This window comes from Haliotis rufescens, unplaced genomic scaffold (genome assembly GCF_023055435.1).
Source record: "Haliotis rufescens isolate VD_foot unplaced genomic scaffold, xgHalRufe1.0.p SCAF_51, whole genome shotgun sequence".
NCBI lineage: Eukaryota > Metazoa > Mollusca > Gastropoda > Lepetellida > Haliotidae > Haliotis > Haliotis rufescens.
In genome coordinates, this window is record NW_025964235.1 from 1,524,916 (window position 1) to 1,549,030 (window position 24,115).

Below are 24,115 nucleotides of genomic sequence, written 5' to 3' on the forward strand. Positions count from 1 at the left end.
TGAAGGAATAGACCTGATAACTTCTTGTCCGCAATCTGCCAAAAAACGATTTGTTGCTTTAAGCTTTTCACTCAATTTGTGTTAAAATGAAAGTGAGACAATTGTTTCGTTTATTGTAATCAATCCTATTTAAGTCGCGAACTTCGTGAGCAGTAAAAGTTGATATAGAGAATCAGAGCTCTTATGTTGGTAGTACCACCACTCTCATCGATCTCTTAACGCTGATCGATCGAAACCCAGCCGTGTCTTTTTCAGAGAGATCAATCCCCAATGGGGAAAACAGCAGCCCGTGCATAATTTACCAGCCCTTTGTAGTCGGTATAGATCGTTACGAAGCCCGATAATTCCAGGAGTGCGAGAAACCTATGGTGATCGGTGGTGATGGTTGAAAGAAAGAGAATCAGTCGGCCAATCAACATAATCGAAGATCGATACCTTCTGTTTCGGTGTCAGAAAGGAGTGACCATTTGTGTAGGCATTCAGACAACCAGCGCCATCTAGTGACAGCTCAAGAATGTTGATCCGAGATGAGATGTAGTGAACGTTAGAACCCCCGTTGACTGCGCAGAGATAGCCACGGTTTGCCGGGAGACACAAGTGGACGATTTCCCGCCAATTGTGACTACATTCCTCGACTCGGAGTTACTCGGCAGCATGTGACAACACTCGGAGTTCCCGTGTGTCGGAAACATGTGACAGCACTTGGAGTTGGGAGTCGCACAGGCGACACGGTCTCCGGACTCTTAGCGAGCCAGGTTCGATTTTCAAACGACTATTGTGTGTTGGTTAACATGTAAATATTGGATACAGAGTGTTGTTTTATAGATGATCCTGGAGACAAGAACAATGGCGCTACATTGATAAACAAAAGTGCCGTTCCTGACGACATTAAACATTTATGTATTTGTGTTTTTCGTGATCGTTGACAAAGTCTCAAGTGAGTTCAAACCATTTGACATCAGTGGAAGTACACTTGACACGATTCTTTGTGTGAAAAAACACCTTATTAAATATGGAACACGATAAGACACCGCCGACATCAGGTGATGGGAAACCAGAGGGACAAGATGGCGGTTTGAGTGAGCAGAAGTCAGACGACAAACCAAGTGATGTGACAGGCGCTGCCGTAACAGAAGACAAACCAAGTGATGTGACGGTCTCAACCGTAACAGAAGACAAACCAAGTGATGTGACAGGCGCCGCCGTAACAGAAGACAAACCTAGTGATGTGACGGTCTCAGCCGTAACAGAAGACAAACCAAGTGATGTGACGGTCTCAGCCGTAACAGAAGACAAACCAAGTGATTTTGTGACGGACGTCTCCACAACGGTTCTCCCTGTAAGTACAAGAAGTGCGTCTCAGGTGAATCTATTCGATGGGGAAAAGACGCCAGACGCTGCCGAAACGGGAAACCAGAAACCCCCCGAATCTCCAACACCAACTAACAGTTTAAACACTCCGAATGGTGTCCGGGACACTGACGCCTTGATCGCGGGTCCCATGGAACAGAAGGAAGGTGAAGTTAAACCTGACGGAAGTAAGAAACAAGCACCAGAGTCTAAGCCAGGAGGGTTAACGAACAACGAGGCCCCTAGAGGAGTGCTGGACGAAAAGTCCCCAAAGGAGGAAGACGGTGATAACAATGTGAAGGACACTGACCCACTTCTGACAAAAACAGACTCTCAAAAAACGTTACAGTCGGATACTGGTTCCAGTGTTAAGAGTGACTCGTCGTCGGACTCCAAGAAGCCACTGATAGAAAAGAAAAAGTATTCCTTTATACCTATAGTTGGTAAAGAGAAGAAGCAAAACGATTCAAAGAAAAAGAAAGGGGAGAAGTTGGATTTGAAGCGTGATAAGGACAACAAGGCAGCCGTGAGGATGAGCCGGAGTAGCCTGTCAGGGAGCTCGCAGAACATTGCACTGAAGGACAAGAGTGAACCTGTGACGTCATCGGATGCTAAGGGGGAGACAACCTTCTCTGTGGTGAACGAAAATGAGAAGAATGAACAGACCTCTAAGAATGTGAAATGGAAAGAGAATGAACCGGTGTCGAAAGACAAGAAACCCTCCCCAAATATCAAGAAGGAGAGCAAGATTCCCGAACTGGATAAAAAGAAGCAGAATGTGATACAGAAGTCACTACAGAGAGAAAAGGCGGTGTTGTCAAACGGGTCCGTGAAAGCTACTGAGAAGGAAACTGTTAAGAAAACAGATGAAAAACCGAAAGAAAACGAAAAGAAGGCACTTGACCCACCGGTCGTGGAAACCAAAAACGAACCCTTCAAACCTAAATCCATACTCGCACGTGCGATCATGAAGAAGGTGAAGGAAGGGTCGGGTCAAGCGCAGAATAACGCCGAATCTAAACACGTCGTCCTGAACGGCCCGCCAACGACGGTGAAGACGCCAAGTAAGACATCCTTGGCCGTCCCGGCCCCAGTGACTCGCGACATCAGCGACGACAAGGATGACAGATTGTCCATTGGGTCACGCCGAGACTCCACCAAGTTGTCTCTGTCCGACTCCATGTCTCGGAAGTCCGTGGACTTCCGCGTCGCCAACGCCACTACCGTCATCATCCCAGCGTCCGGACAAGATGACGAGAAGCAGAAGTCGGTCGTCGCCAACAACGACTCGTGGATCAGGTCGGCCATCCCCTTCATGCCTCTCAGCCTGGCCATCCTCTGTCTCCTCCTCAACATCGTGGTCCCCGGAACAGGTGAGCAACTCGGGTTGATGCGAGGGTGGGGGGTCGGGGAGGGGGTGGAGTCGGGTGAGCATGGACGGACGGGGTTCGACGTTGTTCTGTGTACTGAGTGAGTGAGTTTTACGCCGCTTTTAGCAATATTCCAGCAATATCACGGCGGGGGACACCAGAAATGGGCTTCACACAATGTACCCATGTCGGGAATCGAACCCGAATCTTCGGCGTGACGAGCGACTGCTTTAACCACTATAATGGGTGTGTGTGATACCGGATGTGTGATGTGTGTAGGTGTTGAAGGACAAGGGATGCGTATTGCGGTGCTCGGGGTGGAGGGCAATATGTGTGGTGTGTGTGGTGTGTGTGTGGTGTGTGTGTGGTGTGTGTGTAGAGTCTGTACTGCCATGTTGGTCGTGATGAGCGACATCTTCCCGAACCAAGAGCGTTAAATGGAAACTGGAAACTGGACTTTTATAGTCAGTTAACCCCTTGCCTCGGGAAGATGGGTGGACCATGTCCTGGACGTATCCTGGAATGCAGTGGCTGTAGCGGTGGTTTGTTCTCACATGTATTATTCATTGCAAGGAATGCAGCAGGACCGGGTGTGATGATGGGCGTTAGTTACAGTTAACGACAGGCCCGTGGCAAGTCAGGCGTGTTGCCCTGATGTAGATAACGTCTCTAAAGAGATGATATTGTGCTTCGACGAACATTAAAATACCTGGCAACTTCGTTATGCGCGAGACCCTGATCTTCGGCAAGTGGTAGCATTGCGTAAGCGTTACTTACTGTTATACAATTTAATGAGCACCTGGGCCCCGTTCCAAAGCGATCTTAGAGCTACGACTGTCGTAAGCCCATGCTAAAAAATGGGAGTTACGGTCATCTTAGCGCTACGATCGCTTTGTGGAACGGGCCCTGATAGTTTAACAATCATTGTATGCAGTTTACATTTAGAAACCACGTATCCATCTCCCATCAAACACGCAAACATCCAAAATGTGCGCCGTGAACATGCACGTGCAATTGTGAAGCACGACCTTAAAGTCGAGTAAACTTCTTCATGAATATGTTTTGAAAAATGCATATTTTATTTCAAAATACATTTATTTGTATTGAGCTGTGTATGAAGCACGGTTTCTTGTTTGCGTGGGTGTATGTCCTTTCTTCAGGAAGTGACAGGTCTGTAGATGGGCAGAGTGGGTCGGGAGATTACCACTACATTTCAGTATAAGTGCTTCTGCCGACTGTACACCAGTACCACTAAGGCCGCTTTTTCCCACCCGTCCTGAGTTTACATTCCGACGTCAAATAATAAATAGTTTGATCGTATCAATATTCCCTGCCCCTGTGGAAGAGTATGCCCCATGTGATACGGATATACTACTACTATTGTACACTCAGTAACACAGGTCAGCTTCGTTTCCGAAGCAAAGCGACTCGATCTTCGTCATACATTAATTTGAAGACTGGTGTCAAGTGTCTTACACTTAAAGATATATGTCATAAAATAAGTTGCGCAATGTTGAAAAACAGTTGTTTATAGTTTTTAATTAAAAACTTCACATTTTAAAAAGTAATCCCATATATGATATACAACGGACAAATGTATCAGAGAAGGTAATTTTTAATCATTAATGTCCAAAGAAGGATTTTAATTAACGGTGGTAACCATAATTTGTTCCAAGCACCTACGGTATTCGGTAATAACATCAACAGTTTAAATCATAAGTCCCAAGCACGAGAATCTGATGGCACACAAGTTCAGTAGCGTGTATGGCCACCATGTGCGTTGACAACTGCCAAACAACGCCTACACATGGACCTTTGTGATGCTTGTGAACACATGATTGGGAAGACGACGCCATTGTTGCTGCAAAATGGTGCCAAGATCTTGCAAATTCTGTGGTTGGTTCTGGAGAGTGCGCAGACTTCTGCCAAGAGCATCCCAGACGTGTTCGATGGGATGGAGTTCGGGAGACCTTGACGGCCAGTCCATGACGTTGACTCCCTTATTCTGAAGGAAATTCCTTGTCAAAATTGCTGTGTGGGGTCTGGCATTATCGCGTTGGAAGATCAAACCGGGTTCATGTGCTGCCATAAAAGGCAGAAGTTCTGGTGCCAGTACCTGGTCGCGGTAAGCAGCAGCGTTGAGGTTGCCACGGATGACAAGAAGCCTGGAACGTGCATTGCCACAGAAAGCACCCCACACCATGACACTTCCGCCTCGAAATCTGTCAACTTCCTGTACACAACACTGGGCGTAACGTTCATGACGGCGCCTCCACACCCTCGCCCTACCATCAGCAAATCGAAGATTAAATCGGGATTCATCACTGAAGACGACTTGATTCCAATGCCTCTGAGTCCATCGTAAGTGTCGCTGTACCCACAATTGACGTTGACGTCTGTATAATTGAGTCAAAATCGGCCCGCATTATGGCCGTCGTGCTTGAAGGTGAGCAGTTCTCAGACGGTTTCGAACAGTTTGCGCACTCAGTCTACCCCTAAACAGTTCATTTCTGGTTGATGTAGCCGTCAAAAATCGGTTAAGGAGGTGACGTAAGACAATCTGACGATCCTCTGCATGTGACGTCACACGTGGTCAACCTGGCCGAGGGCGATCAGCGTTGGTACCCGTTTGCTGTAGACGCGTCTGTAAATCATAAACAGTCCGTCGACTAAAACCCATCGTCCTTGCGACTTCAGCTACGGACGTTCCCGTCTGCAACATGCCGAAGGCACGTTCACGTTGCACATTTGAAAGGCAAATGGCCGTAAAGACTTTTGTTTTCTTGTGTGTTCTTTTTGTTTTTTAATGACTGCTAACAAGTATGGTGAAAAACCACTTTTGCCACTATAGTGCTGTGCACATGATTTTGATCGATTCACCTGCGGGGTGGGGGGTCATCCCTTGTTAATGTTGCCCGCCCGTCCGCTGGTTGAGGTCGGAGATTAGAAACACATACAAAATATGGGTGGCCTAATAACGTCGGCGTATGTGACGTTCCTTTTACACACGAACGTCTGCCGACGTCGATTTTATAGGTCGTCTCCTAGTCTCAGCCTGGTTATACGTCACCGCGCCCTCGTGTTTGCGCTGATGTACTCCCGGCATCCAGAGCCATTGAACCGTAGACATATAATTGTATCGTCGTATCACATTTAAAAGTCACTCCGAAAATGACAATGTGTTGTATGAATATAATGAGTCATGTATTTCTCAAAAACAGATGTTGTGCCATTTTCCCCATAGTCTTGGGGGCGTCGGGGTAGCCTGGTGGTTAAAGCGTTCGCTCGTCACACCGAAGACCCGAATTCAATTCTCCACATGGGCAAAATGTGTGAAGCCCATTTCTGGTGTCCCCCGTCATAATATTGCTGGAATATTGCTAAAAGCGGCGTAAAACTCACTCACTATATAGTCTTGGGGGCCCGGGGGGCCCAGTCGACTAAGGCGCTGCGATTCGCTGTGCAGAGTTGCGTCCCTTGGGCACGCCAGAAACCTATGATTGTGGGTTCGAATCCCGGTTCGCCCAAATTATGTTTCTAGGTTTGTCAGCACCATACCCGTGCTCGTGGGTTTCACCGAAGTGGTAAACGTCTGAGACCTGCATCACTTGGGCTCTCCTCCCACATTAAGCTGACACGCCGCGATATAACTGGAATACTGTTAAAAGCGGCGTTAAACCCAACTCATTCACTCACTCACTCACAATATAGTCTAGAAATTTACCGTTTTATTGAAGGAGAAGCCATGATTGGAAGAAGAGGCGAATGGTTCTCGTGATGCCGCCGCAAATAATGTGTACATAATGACTTTGTATCGTGGCCACTAGTACAACCCGGGTTTATACTCAGTGTCCAACAATACCACCCTCTATAGCTTTTTCCCCAGGCACAGGTGGACCTTTCACAGCTGTAGACTGTAAACCCTGGTGTCAGTAGTCTCTCCATGGGGGTCGGCGTTGTCTCAGTGGGGGTCAGCTTTATCTCAGTGGGGGTCAGCGTTGTCTCAGTGGGGGTCAGCGTTATCTCAGTGGAGGTCAGCGTTGTCTCAGTGGGGGTCAGCGTTGTCTCAGTGGGGGTCAGCGTTGTCTCAGTGGGGGTCAGCGTTATCTCAGTGGAGGTCAGCCTTGTCTCAGTGGGGGTCAGCGTTGTCTCAGTGGGGCTCAGCGTTGTCTCAGTGGGGGTCAGCGTTATCTCAGTCGGGAAGCATGGTAACTATTGGTCCAGGTCAAGAAAAAATAGACTATTTTCCGAAATCAATAAGTAAATTAGAAAATAATTGCATGTGGTTGTTAGCAATGGATTATAAAGACATTACATCTGTTTCGTTTCGTCGCAATAGACATCTTTAATTCAGAAGTGATTTACAAGGCTCGGTGTTAACGAGGGGATCAGCGAGACACAGTGCACTAGACTCCAGCATCGACCGCCGTCGAGAGGATTTACAGTAATGTCCTTAGATTAGGAAACTCAGGAACACGGTATCCACCGCTGGCTACAATAATCTTCATCTTCATCAATACGGTGTAAGAAGCCAGATACATTAAGAAAATATTTTAAACAGCTAATTCAGAATTTCAATGTCCTTCTCCCGGCATTTATTATTGGCCTGATTGTCGCGTGTAGTTCTAAACAACTCTTATGTGGGTTAAAAATATAAAATTGCGGCTCTGGAAATATCCATCCGCCTTTATAGGTGGCGACAGGGTCTCTTTTACAAGTATAAATGAAAAATGAAGAAATGATTAATTAAGCTCTTAAACATTTGTGAGTGCAGTAAAGGAACAGCGAGTGACGGCATTCTGTTATCGGTTTTATCCAATTGTATTCCTACTTGGGAATTACTGTTGATCCCTGCTAGTATTATAGTACTATGTACAAGTATTATAGTATCACCATTAAGTATAATAGTATCATCAGCTAGTATTATAGTATCATCTGAGGTGCGCGTCATACCAAAAGACGTTAAAAGATGGTACTTGCTGTTACCCTGTCTGGCGCTCGGCATTAAGGGGCTAAAACAAGGACTGGTCGGCTCGGAGTCGGTACACTTTTTCTGAGTGGGATATTTATGTTAAACTGCGGCATGGTATCTCAGTGGGCTAGCACTATAAATTGGCATCACTCGGGACTAGTACAAGCAACCACACACACACACGTGCATGCACGTCGCTATATAAGTGCAATAATGTTGGACGCGACGTTAAACCCCATTTCACCTCACCACCTCATCTGAGCCGCAGAACTATAATGACAAAAGAACATCACTTTGCATAACCCATTTAAACAGTTGTATGGCATCTATGCAATTACCATGCTAACAAACACAAACAGAAGCTAGAGATAGAAATTACCAGTTCGATGTCCCATTTTACCTGTTTTTCTATTATCGCCCTTTGTGTTTGTTCGATTGATGGTGGGACATTTAATCAGTATTCAGGCAGCTACTCTTTGTATAGCAAACAGAGAAGTCTCACAAACCAGTCTCTCGTTGCAACTTTGTACTTGGTAGGAGACCTCATGTTTCAGTAATCAGTTCCATGAAAATGGCCACTATCGACAGGTATTGTATCATCTGGTCTGTTATCGACTGGGCGTTTTATGTCCGTGTGTGAATGTTGAGCGTAACATTACAACAAAGCGATTTAATCAAGGGTTTATGGAACATGCAATTATCTTGATTACCCGCTGACGGAGTCGAACTCGGACCGTTTCTTCCGTTCCCACAGGAACACTTCCACGGAACCATTGTGTAACCTCTCTCCGTGTGTCCCGCCAATCATCAGCCACGCCTATCTATTTACAATGGACGTAAAACGCATGACATGAAAAAACTAACGATTTCCTTGCAAGGAAATGCCATTTTGGTGGCTGACTATTTTCTAGTGCGGAAAAAGACTGCATTAAGCTGCAAGAGAAACGCATGATTGAACTGACTTGCCGAGAATAGTCACCATTAACTTAATGCGAAATATTTGCTGTAAAATGTTAAAATGAGGCACGTATCAATAGGTATTCACTAAGAATACAGTGGGCTGGGACTATTGCGGGCATGTGTGTACTGTATTGTGCCGAGGTAGTTGGCGTCGGTGTAGAGCACCAAGAGGACTGTACCTGGGGACTCTGGGCTGGTGTTGTGTCAGTATTGATAAGTACTGATGGCAAATATACACAAAGCAACACATGCACGATCACTAGTTGGTTCTTTCGGGAGGGAACGAATAAGTATGAGTCAAATCTGCCCCATGAAACTAGCATGAGTTAAATCTGGTATATGGCATACATGAAACTAGCATGAGTTAAATCTGGTATATGGCATACATGAAACTAGCATGAGTTAAATCTGGTATATGGCATACATGAAACTAGCATGAGTTAAATCTGGTATATGGCATACGGTTGTTTAAATCTTGCACATGGATGATTAAAATTAAATCTATCAATGGGTGAGTCATGAATACAAAGTTATACTTAAAAACAAATTTGTCATAATTGGACATAACACTATTATCTACATCTGTTTAAAACGCGGACTATGAGCCACCAGTAATAAACGCTGGGCCACCTGGCTGGGGACACGGTGCCTTTGCTTCCTGCACGCTACCCCAGCAGGATTGACGTCATCACCTTAGCTACTGGTGGTTGTGCACAATGCTAGCCAATATAGTACAAAATGCTCAGCAAAGAGTTTGCTTAAAACACTGGTTGATTGATTATACACTCTTCAAAAAAAGAAACGCATAGTAAAAAAATAAGGATATTTATTAAGCGGATGCAAAAGTATCTACACAGAATATGCGTGAACACAATCAAATGAAATTAGACACAGTGATCGACAAAAGCATTGTCGTCATTGTCAGCATTAATTCAGTTCAGTCATTGCACGTGTGTAGCCACAAGGTGGCGTCATGGTCAGTACCTGGTCACACCACCTCTTGCAGCCGTCACTGCTCGACACAACCTTGGCACATATTGCTCAAGTCGTCGGAGTTTTTCGTGGGGAATTCTTCGCCATTCCTCCTGTAAGGCGTTGGCGAGTTGTGCCAGTGTGTGGGGACGCTGGTGACGTTGATGGACGCGTCGATCAAGTTCGCCCAACAAATGTTCAATCAGGGTTGAGATCAGGCGATTTGGACGGCCATGGAAGGACATGATATTCTCATTAACAAGGAAATTAACTGTTGCACGTGCTGTGTGGGGCCGAGCGTTGTCATGTTGGAACAGCTCCCCGAGGATGCAGAATTTGGTCTATGTATCGGTTTGCTGTAAGATTGCCCTGGACAACCACTAACTGTGATCTACCCGTATAGGACATGGCTCCCCACATCATGACACTCCCTCCACCAAATCGGTCCATCTGTCGAACGCAGTTCGGCGCAAAACGTTCATGTCGACGCCGGTATACACGTTGTCTTCCATCCCGTCGTTGAAGAAGAAAAGGTGACTCATCGCTGAACCAAACGCGTCACCAGTTCCTGAGATCCCATGCCTGTACTCTGTTGCACCACCGGACACGCCGTTGACGGTGTAGACGTCGCAAGACAGGTCCAACTTTTGGTCTTCTCGCTCGAATTCCCACTTCCCTCAGACGATTTCTGATGGTTTGGTCGGAAATTCTTCGCATACCAGGCTCTTGTCCTGCAGTGTCTGTTGCTGTAGCAAATCGATTCCGTAGGTGATGCAACCGGATGTACCGATCCTGAGCAGGGCTGGTCACTCTTGGTCTTCCACTTCTGGGATGATCTTGAGTGCGGGTATATCAATCCCATAGTCGAGATATGGTGCTTTGGTGAACGTTGAAGTGTCTTGCAACGGCAGACTTGGACTCCCCTGCTTCCAAACGTCCAATGGCGATATTTCGGTTAGCTGCAGTTAATCTTGGCATTTTTCGCTTACGTCAGAAAATTCGTAATGAACTGATGAATTTTGTACGGTCTTTTATAGTCAGTGGCTCTACTCTTGTTTCCAACATTTTGCACGTGCATTGTGCTGAAAACCTTTTCTGAAAGCAATTTCCGTGCATCCTTTGCATTTTTGCTGATAAACGTTTACAAAAAACATTTTGAGATGTGTTTGCGCGCACTGCACAACAAACATGACATGATTAACTGGAATCAAACATAAGAATAGTCTTTATGACGATTGCTTGGAAAAAAAATATCTAATTGGAATTAAATGTCACACAGGGGGACAATCATTTAACCTACTTTAACCTTCCGGACAGAGCCTTTGATAATGTCTGTTGATAAAAGCATCACACCAAATTTAAAAACAAGCAATTAGTTATTCACATACATATTAATAATTTATGATAGTCATTTAGGCGGCTCAGAAGGAGATGCCCGCTCACACAGGTACAAAATCTTTCAGATTTACTGTGTGAAAATATGAATCCCTTGCGATTGGAAAGCTCTATCCATGGAATAAATATCACTCATTTCTGACTCATCGAATAAGATCAATATGAATTATATCCATACATGATACATAGTACAAAAATAAATTATATCTAGCCATGTAAAATAAGAATTATATCTAACCATGTAAAATATGAATTATATCTCGTTCGTATAAATATGAATTAAATCTAGCTATGTATAAGTATGAATTATATAAAGCCATGTATAAATATGAATAATTTCTAGCCATGTGTAAATAACAATTATATCTTACATGTATAATTTTGAATTATACCTAGCCATGTTTAAATTATATCTAGCCATGTGTAAATAAGAACTATATCTAACGGTGTCAAAATATGAATTATATTTTGCCATATATGAACATGAAGTATATCTAACGATGTGTAAATATGAAGTTTATCTAGCCATGTATAAATATGAACATCTTTCGCAAGTCAGTGTTGCACGGGCCTTGGCAAAAACACAGCATGACTTTAATCAAACCTGGAAATTTCGTTGCAGAAATGTTTTGATATTCTGGTGTTTTAGGAAATGTTTTTGAAATTGCAGGGACCATGCTGAGTGGATTCGCTATCTTGTGTTGCGGAAAGTCCCGAGTATCGACGAAAGATGACCACGTGCCCATCACGGTGTGTGTGAATGTGTGGGTGGGCGTGGCACAGCTGTTCACCGTCACGTTCATGTTGGTGGGGTGGTTCTGGAGCGTGGCATGGGGCATCAAGATGATCATTCTCTCAAGTAAGTAGCTTCAAATAAATAAACATAATCTCAATAAATGATGAATGAATAAATACAGTTGTGAATGAATGAAAATAATGGCTCTGTTATGATATATTGCATGATATTAGTTAAGAAACTAATACGGATACATAGTGAGTGTATTCCACATGGTCGGTGTGTTCCACATGGTCGGTGTATTCCACATTGTCGGTGTATTCTACATGGTCGGTGTATTCCACATGGTCGGTGTGTTCCACATGGTCGGTGTATTCCACATGGTCGGTGTGTTCCACATGGTCGGTGTATCCACATGGTCGGTGTATTCTATATGGTCGGTGTGTTCTATATGGTCGGTGTGTTCCACATGGTCGGTGTATTCCACATTGTCGGTGTATTCCACATAGTCGGTGTATTCCACATTGTCGGTGTATTCTACATGGTCGGTGTATTCCACATTGTCAGTGTATTCCACACGGTCGGTGTGTTCCACATGGTCGGTGTATTCTATATGGTCGGTGTGTTCCACATGGTCGGTGTATTCCACATGGTCGGTGTATTCCACATGGTCGGTGTATTCCACATGGTCGGTGTATTCTATATGGTCGGTGTATTCCACATGGTCGGTGTATTCCACATAGTCGGTGTATTCTACATGTCGGTGTATTCCTAATGGTCAGTGTATTCAACATGGTCGGTGTATTCCACATAGTCGGTGTATTCAACATGGTCGGTGTATTCCACATAGTCGGTGTATTCCACATGGTCGGTGTATTCCACATAGTCGGTGTATTCAACATGGTCGGTGTATTCCACACGGTCGGTGTATTCCACACGGTCGGTGTATTCAACATGGTCGGTGTATTCCACATGGTCAGTGTATTCCACATGGTCGGTGTATTCCACACGGTCGGTGTATTCCACATGGTCGGTGTATTCCACATGGTCGGTGTATTCCACATGGTCGGTGTATTCTGTATGGTCGGTGTATTCCACATAGTCGGTGTATTCCACATAGTCGGTGTATTCTACATGGTCGGTGTATTCCACATGGTCGGTGTATTCAACATGGTCGGTGTATTCTACATGGTCGGTGTATTCCACATGGTCGGTGTATTCTACATGGTCGGTGTATTCTACATGGTCGGTGTATTCCACATGGTCGGTGTATTCAACATGGTCGGTGTATTCCACATAGTCGGTGTATTCCACATGGTCGGTGTATTCCACATGGTCGGTGTATTCCACATGGTCCATGTATTTCACATGGTCGGTGTATTCTATATGGTCGGTGTATTCCACATGGTCGGTGTATTCCACATGGTCGGGTGTGTTCCACATGGTCGGTGTATTCCACATGGTCCATGTATTTCACATGGTCGGTGAATTCCACATGGTCGGTGTCATGGCTATGAATCTGCTTCTGGTGAGTGTCATGGCTATGAATCTGCTACTGGTGAGTGTCGTGGCTATGAATCTGCTACTGGTGAGTGTCATGGCTATGTATCTGCTACTGGTGAGTGTAGTGACTATGAATCTGCTACTGGTGAGTGTCATGGCTATGAATCTGCTACTGGTGAGTGACGTGACTATGAATCTGCTACTGGTGAGTGTCGTGACTATAAAATTTGCTACTGGTGAGTGACGTGACTATGAATCTGCTACTGGTGAGTGTCGTGGCTATGAATCTGCTACTGGTGAGCGTCGTGACTATGAATCTGCTACTGGTGAGTGTCATGGCTGTGAATCTGCTACTGGTGAGCGTCGTGACTATGAATCTGCTACTGGTGAGTGTCATGGCTATGTATCTGCTACTGGTGAGTGTCATGGCTGTGAATCTGCTACTGGTGAGTGTCATGGCAATGAATCTGCTACTGGTGAGTGTCATGGCTATGTATCTGCTACTGGTGAGTGTCATGGCTGTGAATCTGCTACTGGTGAGTGTCATGGCTATGTATCTGCTACTGGTGAGTGTCATGGCTGTGAATCTGCTACTGGTGAGCGTCGTGACTATGTATCTGCTACTGGTGAGCGTCGTGACTATGTATCTGCTACTGGTGAGCGTCATGGCTGTGAATCTGCTTTAAGTGTCATGTCTTAAAGTGTCGACGTATTACATACAAGCTGATTCGCTTTTAGGATTATTGACTTTTGTATATGTTGATGAAATCAATAGACCTTACGTAATACCACACTGTGTCTGGTACGACCATTGCATCTCCCTATGGCTCTATAAACAGGCATAATAGCGACGCAGGTTCTCCATTAACTTTTCATTTTCTAAGCCGACAGCAAGAACGACTGGGTAAAAAACACCTGAAACTACGATCTAGCATCCGTCAGTGTATGCATTGTAAATAATTATTGAGTCAGTGAAAACCCTGTCATCGACCGAGAGTGCTGCTTCCCGTGTCGCATTAGCTCCACGCTGTAGATGACATTGTCGGAGTGGTCGGCAGCGTGCACCTCGCCGCACATGCCCCGTTCACATGGTGAACTGCCATAAATTAAACAACATGCTTTTGTTCTTAAATCAATGAAAAAACAATATGCTTTATCTTCTTGTTTGTACTTCATTCTGCCTTTGTTTGCAAAGATTTCATCAACACGTGTTTTGTCGGTCTATTTCTGTATACTGGTCAAACAAAGGGCTTTTTGTTCAGTCTTGTGAGTACCTGCTCTCATGTCAGGATTAGTGGCTTTCATGACCGCACATTACTTTGTACTGTTGCTTAAATATAATAGACTAAGTATTCAAGGATTTTATCTTTCTTGTTGTTTGTACTGTACGTCTTCGATTAAGTGTAACACAGAACCACACATGTTCACAGCGGTGTTGTCATGGCGACCCTGCATTTGTTCACTCTGGTGTTGTCATGGCGACCCTGCATTTGTTCACTCTGGTGTTGTCATGGCGACCCTGCATTTGTTCACTCTGGTGTTTACTGACATGATCTTAGCTATAGACCCAAACATGATTTTTTAGCTATAGACCCTTGCATGATTTAAGCTATAGACCCTAGCATGATGGTAGCTATAGACCTTACATGATGTTATCTAAAGACCTTAACATGATGTTATCTATAGACCTTAACATGATGTCAGCTATAAACCCTGCATTTGTTCACTCTGGCGTTGTCATGTTCAGGTTCAAGTAGACCCAAATATGATTTAGTTATAGACCAAAACATGATTTAGCTATAGACCCAAACATGAATTTAGCTATAGACCCAATCATGATTTTAGCTATAGACCCAAACATGATTCTAGCTATAGACCCAAACATGATTTTAGCTATAGACTCAAACATGATTTTAGCTATAGACCCAAACATGATTTTAGCTATAGACCCAAACATGATCTTAGTTATAGACCCAAACATGATTTTAGCTATAGGCCCTGGCATGTGCTAACCTACAGACAGTAGCATGATCTTAGCTACAGACATAACATGTTTTCAAGCATTGGGCTTGTAACATGCTTAGCTCACTGGAAAAGTGTATGTGTGTCTTCCAGGGGGGTCGGGATAGATTAACACAAAACTAAGAAAATATTCCAAGAAAGGACTACCCTTTTTTCACAGTTTAAGTGAAGAACATTCATGTAGTGTCGAAATGTGACTGCTTTCCTCTGTTTGGGTCGAACTGTCTTGTATAATCTATAGACTGGCTAATGCCTTCATGAGATGGGGCTGATGGCATCCGTTCCGTCCGGAGGAAACGTAGCCTTGCTCCAAGGCTGTACTGAATTATATCCATGGATGTCGTACAGATAAGCCGACAGTACGGAAGCCGTGTTTTATAGGGTTAACGTGTCCTTATTATTCCCCGCCGCGAGGTATATATAGGTATGTCCTTCCGTCCTTCCCTCCGCTTCTCAAAGGGGACAAATTTTCTCAAAAGCGTTTTCAGTCAGAGAAATGAAATGTTACCCACTGATGCTACTGGTCATGCTTCAAATGAGTTCGAAAATTGGTCCCGTCAATTATTGTTTCACAGAGTAATGGCTCTTGTTCCGTGCTTTTCAACTTAGTGGATATTGTGTGAAATGGAGACAAGTTTTCTCAGAAGCTTCTGAAGTTACATAAATGAAAGTTTACATGCTCAAGATTGAGTTCGAAATTGTTCTCGTAAATTATCTTTTACAGAGTTATGACCCTTGATCCTTGTTATCTCACTTAGTGCATAGTGTGAGCAATGGGGACAAGTTTTCTCAGAAGCTACTCAAGTTAACTTAGATAAGAGATACTTATCTTGACTGAGTTATTTTTTTCCAGAGAAGGGACTGGATGTGTGGATTAGTTCCACATTTTATCATTTTGGTCTGATGACATAAAGCGCCCCAAGTGCCTTTCTCTTCTTAAGGCATTATAAAACTCTCTCTTAAAGGTTATATTGACTACAATATGAACAAACACAATTCTAATGTGCCCCATGGCGGGGAAATAGTGATAACGCTGTTTTCTTGTTATTTATATTATCTGGGAATTTCCTTGGAGTCCTGATCAAGTCTAGATAGACACCTTATGGTGGCCTGTGGTAGGAGATCTCTGAGTGGACGGGCCTTCATGTGGGTCAGTGAGAGATGAGGACACCAGCATCTGTTGTTACAGTGTCTGCTGATAACGGCCGCGGAGTCTACCCACATCCGCGCCACGCAGATCAACGCGAGAGTGGGTGCCACCGGAAGAAACCTTTTGTCAGAATAAATGAGATTGATTCTTCATTTGTAACATATTTGCATCTCGGTTGTTTCCGTCTTACCTGGCCCTGGTTGCCCATAGCAACGGGAGTTCGGCGTGTCTAAGAGCCCATCCTGCATGGAGACAGCTTGACGTCATATTGTGGTTTATTTCCAAACTCCGAATGAACGAACACGAAATTAAGGATGAATAAGAGAGGTTACCCAATCATTTGGAGGAATCTTTTCAACCTAGGAAGACCGTAGGAAAACGTGTGCTTGTTTCTGTCCAAAGAAATCTTTGATAGACATTTAGAAGTTGCTTTTGTCCAACCCTGCTATTGTATATACCATCCCCACCCGTTGCTATACCATCTCTACCTGTTGTTATACCATCCCCACCCGTTGTTATACCATCCCCACCCGTTGTTATACCATCCCCACCCGTTGTTATACCATCTCTATCTGTTGTTATACCATCTCTACCTGTTGTTATACCATCTCTACCTGTTGTTATACCATCCCCACCCATTGTTATACCATCTCTACCTGTTGTTATACCATCTCTACCTGTTGTTATACCAACCCCACCCGTTGCTATACCATCTCTACCTGTTGTTATACCATATCTACCCGTTGTTATACCATCTCTACCCCTTGTTATACCATCCCATCCGTTGTTATACAATCCCCATCCTTTGTTATACCATCTCTACCACTTTTTATACCATCCCCACCCCTTATACCATCTCTACCTGTTGTTATATCATCTCTCCCCGTCGTTATACCATCTCTACCCCTTGTTATACCATCTCTACCTGTTTTTATACCATCCCCACCCATTGTTATACCACCCCCATCCGTTGTTATACCATCCCGTCTGTTGTTAAACCACCTCTACCTGTTGTTATATCATATCTACCCGTTGTTATAATCATCTCTCCCCGTTGTTATACCATCTCTACCTGTTGTTATACCATGCCCACCCGTTGTTATACCATCCCCACCCGCTGTTATACCATCCCCATCCGTTGTTATACCATTCCGTCTGTTGCTATACCATCCCCATCCGTTGCTATACCATCTCTACCTATTGTTATACCATACTCTACCCGTTGTTATACCATCTCTACCCCTCGTTATACCGTCCCATCCGTTGTTATACCATCTCTACCCGTTGTTATACCATCCCCACTCGTTGTTATACCATCCCCATCCGTTGTTTTACCATCTCTACCCCTTGTAATACCATCCCCACCCGTTATGCCATCTCTACCCGTTGTTATATCATCTCTCCCCGTTGTTATACCATCTCTACCTGTTGTTATACCATCCCCACCCGTTGTTATACCATCCCCAGCCCGTCGTTATACCATCCCCATCCGTGGTTATACCATCCCTACCCGTTATACCATCTCTACCTGTTGTTATATCATCTCTACCTGTTGTTATACCATTCCCAGCCCGTTATATCATCTCTACCTGTTGTTATACCATATCTACCTGTTGTTATGTCATATCTACCCGTTGTTATATCATCTCTCCCCGTTGTTATACCATCCCCATCCGTTGTTATACCATATCTACCCCTTGTTATACCATCTCTTCCCGTTGTTATACCATCCCCACCCGTTATGCCATCTCTACCTGTTGTTATATAATATCTACCCGTTGTTATATCAACTCTCCCCGTTGTTATACCATCTCTACCTATTGTTATACCATCCCCTGCCGTTGTTATACCATCCCCAGCCCGTCGTTATACCATCCCCATCCGTTGTTATACCATCCCCACCCCTTATACCATCTCTACCTGCTGTTATATCATCTCTCCCCGTTGTTATACCATCTCTACCTGTTGTTATACCATCCCCAGCCCGTTGTTATACCATCTCTACCCCTTTTTATACCATCCCCACCCATTGTTATACCATACCCACCCATTGTTATACCAACCCCATCCGTTATTATACCACCCCGCCTGTTGTTATACCATCTCTACCTGTTGTTATATCATATCTACCCGTTGTTATATCATCTCTACCTGTTGTTATACCATCTCTACCTGTTGTTATACCATCTCTACCCGTTGTTATACCATCTCTACCCGTTGTTATACAATTCCTACCCGTTGGTATGTCATCTCTTCCCGTTGTTATGGCATCCCTACCCGATCATATATCAACCCCACCCGTTTCTATGCACTCTACGATGACGTGATCCAGGATTAAACGTTTTGTTCGATCGTTAATCAACTCGCGGTCGATGGTCGTTCATTTTAGAGAGTCCGAGGCTAATCTTCGATGCCTGAGTGACCTGTAATAGACAGTTAATTCACACGCAATAATTTCCACCTAAATTACACCAATCAGACAATGTCTGGAAGAAAAAATCAATGATGTTCCACACAAACAGAAAGTTCCTTTTGGCAAGAGTCTTGTAACCTGACGCAGTGGAGAGGCGGTGTTCGATCAGACTTCGAGATGAATGTCCCATAAGAATTCCATGGTGGAGATTAATGAACCGTGCACCGTTTGTTCTAAGAGCTTTCTCTGTGTCAACATGGGAGAGTTGACGATAACTAGGCCTGAAATAGTACGCCGAGCACTTAAGGATTATGTCAATAGTCCGCATCCTCATAGGAACAGGTTGTGCGGGACCGTGGACGATGGGCCTGAGCGAGGAGTCTTTCAAAGAATAACACGTTTGGCCCAACGAACCTGTTATCACAATAATATCAATATTACACTGAAACACGTCCCGTGGTGACACAAGGCTAAATTTAGGATAAACCGATACAGATTTAGACCCATCGTCGATATAATAAGGCAGCGTGACACCGCCTTTTCCGATGTCGCTATATGGATGAATGTTACCATGCACTTTCATTGTGTCATGTGGTCAGGCTCTGTGACTTGGTGGATTGCGTGTCATCGGATCTCGCTGACTTGGTCGTTGCTCATAATATCAACCACTGGATTGGCTGTGACAGACAGACTGACAGTTTTATTTCAGTGTTGGAGACCCCGAAGCCCAGAGTACAATTTTACACACATTGCCAATGGTGTATCATGAATTCTTTGAAGTCACTTTTAAGGTGCCTTTTAAACATTATCTCTTGGTGCCACTGGTAGATATTGCTATTGTATATCATTAGTGGACGTCAAGCTACAAATCCACGTGATTCTGCCCTGATGAAAATCTACGATACTATGTCTATATCATGAATATACAGCAATTGTGGAATTTCCATTAATATTATTAAATTTCTTGTCATGAAAATGTCTAAGCTTTTCTATGTCTTGTTGACATCAAATCTATCAGCTTCTGATTTGATGGATAACGATGATTAGTATATCGGTAGCAACAGATTTCTGCTTGACCTGTCGTAGGGACACACTAGCATAACATGGTATTCATCTTCGAATTCCATCACGTTTTACATTTTTTACAAGTTATGTATATTGAATCATACACTGTTTTACTATAAGCGTTGGATTTGTAGTTTCAAACCATGTAATAAACATCGAAATTTCGCAAGTATTTATTAAACTTGATGTTATATATAATTCAGACTCGAGTAATGTTTTATACCAATGCATCTGCTACGGAACAAACTCATAAATTAAGATTCATCCCCAAATTCCTGGGATATCCAGACGTATAAGAATCTTGTTTGGAATACTAATATGTGACGCCCAGTTTACTTCTCTATTATCCACATACACGTTAAGCATGTCATAGCAATTGTATGTATTATGACTTGACCCGTTACACTGATCCGATGTAGTGACCCGTTACACTGATCCGATGTAGTGACCCGTTACACTGATCCGATGTAGTGACCCGTTACACTGATCCGATGCAGTGATCTGTTACACTGATCCGATGTAGTGACCCGTTACACTGATCCGATGTAGTGATCTGTTACACTGATCCGATGTAGTGATCTGTTACACTGATCCGATGTAGTGACCCGTTACACTGATCCGATGTAGTGACCCGTTACACTGATCCGATGTAGTGACCCGTTACACTGATCCGATGTAGTGACCCGTTACACTGATCCGATGTAGTGATCTGTTACACTGATCCGATGTAGTGACCCGTTACACTGATCCGATGTAGTGACCCGTTACACTGATCCGATGTAGTGATCTGTTACACTGATCCGATGTAGTGATCTGTTACACTGATCCGATGTAGTGACCCGTTACACTGATCCGATGTAGTGACCCGTTACACTGATCCGATGTAGTGACCCGTTACACTAATCCGATGTAGTGATCTGTTACACTGATCCGATGTACTGATCTGTTACACTGATCCAATGTAGTGATCTGTTACACTGATCCGATGTAGTGACCCGTTACACTGATCCGATGTAGTGACCCGTTACACTGATCCGATGTTGTGATCTGTTACACTGATCCGATATGTTAACCCGAAAAAGTGATCCCTTAAATTGATTTGAAAAAGTGATGCGTTATTTTGATCCGAAATAGTGATCCGTTATTTTGATCTGAAATAGTGATCCGATATTCTAGTACGAAATCGGGACCGTCCTCTGTTCAGATGGTGCTTTATTGTATATAATTTGTATATAAGTCTCAGATACAAATCTATATAGGTACTAAAATGAAATTATATTGATGGGTCAGAATTTTCGGACAGAAGGCCAAAAAACCCATGCAGGTGTGATAAGGAACTTATCCTCCAATTACTTCAGACCAAATCTGTAGGGTTTTAGTAGATTGGGGTTACACTGTTCCTATAAATTCACATACATTTACTAACAGACCCATGAAGATGCGGGGTAGAATAGGTCTTCAGCAACCTTTGCTTGCCGTAAAAGGTGACTATGCTTGTCGTGAGAGGCGACTAACGGAAATGTGTGGTCCGGCTCGCTGACTTGGTTGATGCATGTCATCGTATCCCAATTGCGTGGATCGTTGATAATCACTGGATTGTCTGGTCCAGACACGATTATTTACAGACCGCCGTCATATAGCTGGAATATTGCCGAGTGCAACGTTAAACAACAAACAAACAAACAAACATTTGTTAAAGTGATCTGTTACACGAAACGTTACTACATACTGTATGAATGTTGAATGTTGAATGTTTCAGTCGAATATCGGAAGGAGTTAAAGCAGAAGCGGGAGAAGGAACTCCAGGCACTCGCTCTCAGCGCCTTCGGCTCACCCACTCGAGGAGCTAGAGGCCTTTTCGGCTAGCTCTACCGGCGGGGTGATGGAAGCCTCTTTGGCAAACTCTACCAGGATACTCAGATACTCAAGTGATGCCTCACAGCCTTAATGAAACATTTCTCAACCGGTACATACACATCTTCATTACACGTGTGTCTGTGACCCCGGTGACAGGTGCGCGATGGGTGCAAGAGAAGCTGAGGAAGTGATCTTTCAAGGATGAAGGAGTGGATGTGTGGTGGTTCTCGGGCACGGTGAATAGAGTGAGATGGGCTTCTGGACACCCACAAGCAGTGGTCATGTGTGAAGGGCACCCAGGGCGGGTCCAGCTGGTGCGCCCTGGTGCTACATCCTACTGGAATGTCTTGTAGTTCAGGGTGTCGGCTATTCATTGTTGTAGCTGCGTAGCTTCGCGTATTTGGCAGTCATCTTTTTAAACAACACCATCGAAAGGAAAGCCGCGTCAGTGCCATGACATCAGCACCTGGCGAGTGGGGACGTCTGTGGTCGGAGGATGGCCTCGGTAATAACGGAGGGAGATAGACGGATCTGTCATGCCATGTACTACACAAAGTTTGATAGGGATGCGGACATTATTTCAGACAAAAAATATGCACAAACATTAGCTAACTTTTTGTGTCAAGGAATGATAGTACTATCCTCGTCCAGGTTGAGCAAGGACACCGACTTCAAAGAAACATTGTCTTTTGACATTGTCCGTCGTAGATTCACAGAACCTATCAGAAAGCAAGATTCTAAAATGTCTTCGTAGAATATCATATGGCATGCATTAAGTGCAGGGTATAAGTATCAGACTTACTTAACTCTAGTGTATTTAGTAATGGTAAATAATTTCTCGGAACGGGGTCACAAACTTTTTGTCAGTCGCCTTTTCAAGAACACACGTACTAGACCTCAATTCTTCCTTCAACACTACTTAACTTTTGATAGGAGTATTCATGTTATTTTATACAAGCATACACTTGACCTGAGAACTAATTATCTTGTGTATCATGGAATGACAAAAAATATCCGCATCAAAAGTGTAGTAGTAAAATATAACGTACGTATGATATATTGTGGTGTAAGTTTCCACTCCTTTTGACCTGGACGATACCAGCCGTGCGACATGTCAAACTGCCCACTCACATGCTGCAGAAACTAATGGTCACATCCACCCCGTGTTTGAAAGCATGGACAAGAAAATGTGGCGTGGAAGTAGACAGACAACCAGGTCACACATTGTAACCACCTCATTTGTTAGTCATAGATTCATCCAAGTGAAATCCGTAAGACCTGCATAACTTCGGCATCGCCTACATCAAACTCAAAGCTGAGTTAACCCAATACAACAATCCCTCAAGAGATGGCTCCTGCGACAAGTTGGGCTACTGGTCAACTATCATGCACCAGTACCTCCACGTGGATTGCCAGAAAGATTATTTTGGGATCTTATTCTGTGTCGAGAAGTGCATGAAACAAAGGAGTTATCTAGGTCTAACATAGAGAACCGATTTTGGCCTATAGACACTGGGGTCTCACCAACATCTCCGCGGCAACATCTGATATCTCTACTGTGTGAAATATAAAGTTAATATTAAATCAAGGATGAAATTACACGGAGATAAGTTTTCCAAGAAGCACATACTGGTGCACCGGCAGGTGAGAACAGACTGATGGTCGGTTGTGTAGAAGCACCCTGTCAGAGGTATAAGTTCTGTGGAAACAAAAGTGTCGCTAAGTGTGCCTAGGATAGAAAGCACCGATATTGTCGAGTGAAAGCCTGTTATAAAGTGTTAATCCAAACAGTATCTTTACCAGTGAAAAGTGCAAGTCTGGATAAACAGATTTCTGTATAACGAATTGTGGGTACCAAACAATGTTGCTTTGTGTAAATAATGACATAACTGTATACACACCCTACAGAACCAGTGCCTGAGGCTGGTATTCACCGGATCAGCTGGCATATCCCATCCTGGCACTTTACCGCCATGTTAAATTCCATCCATTTCTGAGCCTTACTGTTATTTTATATTACACACCATTCAACTGTGATATTAATACATGCCTTGTGTGTAACATGTAATACTTGTTATAAAACTGTTTACAGTCACAAGTTCTTTTACATACTGTTATCATTGCTGAGGAAACTTAAAAGCCCTGTCAGGTATGTAGGCTGAAAACAGTATTTCCTTCCATATTCGAGACATCATTCTACAATGGTTAAAGGGGCATAACTAGAATTATCCCTCCTGGAATGATGCAAGGTAGACAACTCTGATGTGTTCATTCAGGTGAGTCTGCAATATGTTAGCTTGGCCTGAATCAGTACCTCAGCTATGACAGAAAATCACAAATGACTAAAGTG

The 24,115-nt window shown here is 43.8% G+C and overlaps 1 protein-coding gene across 1 annotated transcript; it reads left to right on the forward strand.

Annotated features, from left to right (window-relative positions):
* Positions 1 to 323: 323 nt before the first annotated feature.
* LOC124140641 (triadin-like) lies at positions 324 to 23,866 on the forward strand. The gene is made up of 3 exons (XM_046508315.2): positions 324 to 2,723; positions 11,690 to 11,878; positions 21,668 to 23,866. The coding sequence occupies exons 1-3, from the start codon at positions 1,013 to 1,015 to the stop codon at positions 21,772 to 21,774; spliced, it is 2,007 nt and encodes a 668-aa protein (XP_046364271.2). The 5' UTR covers positions 324 to 1,012; the 3' UTR covers positions 21,775 to 23,866.
* Positions 23,867 to 24,115: the final 249 nt, after the last annotated feature.

Bases quoted from the DNA above. Each gene is read 5' to 3' on its own strand.
- LOC124140641 (XM_046508315.2), top strand. From the start codon at position 1,013: ATGGAACACGATAAGACACCGCCGACATCAGGTGATGGGAAACCAGAG. The intron at 2,724-11,689 runs GTGAGCAACTCG...TTGAAATTGCAG, and splicing joins CATCGTGGTCCCCGGAACAG to GGACCATGCTGAGTGGATTC. The intron at 11,879-21,667 runs GTAAGTAGCTTC...TGAATGTTTCAG, and splicing joins CAAGATGATCATTCTCTCAA to TCGAATATCGGAAGGAGTTA.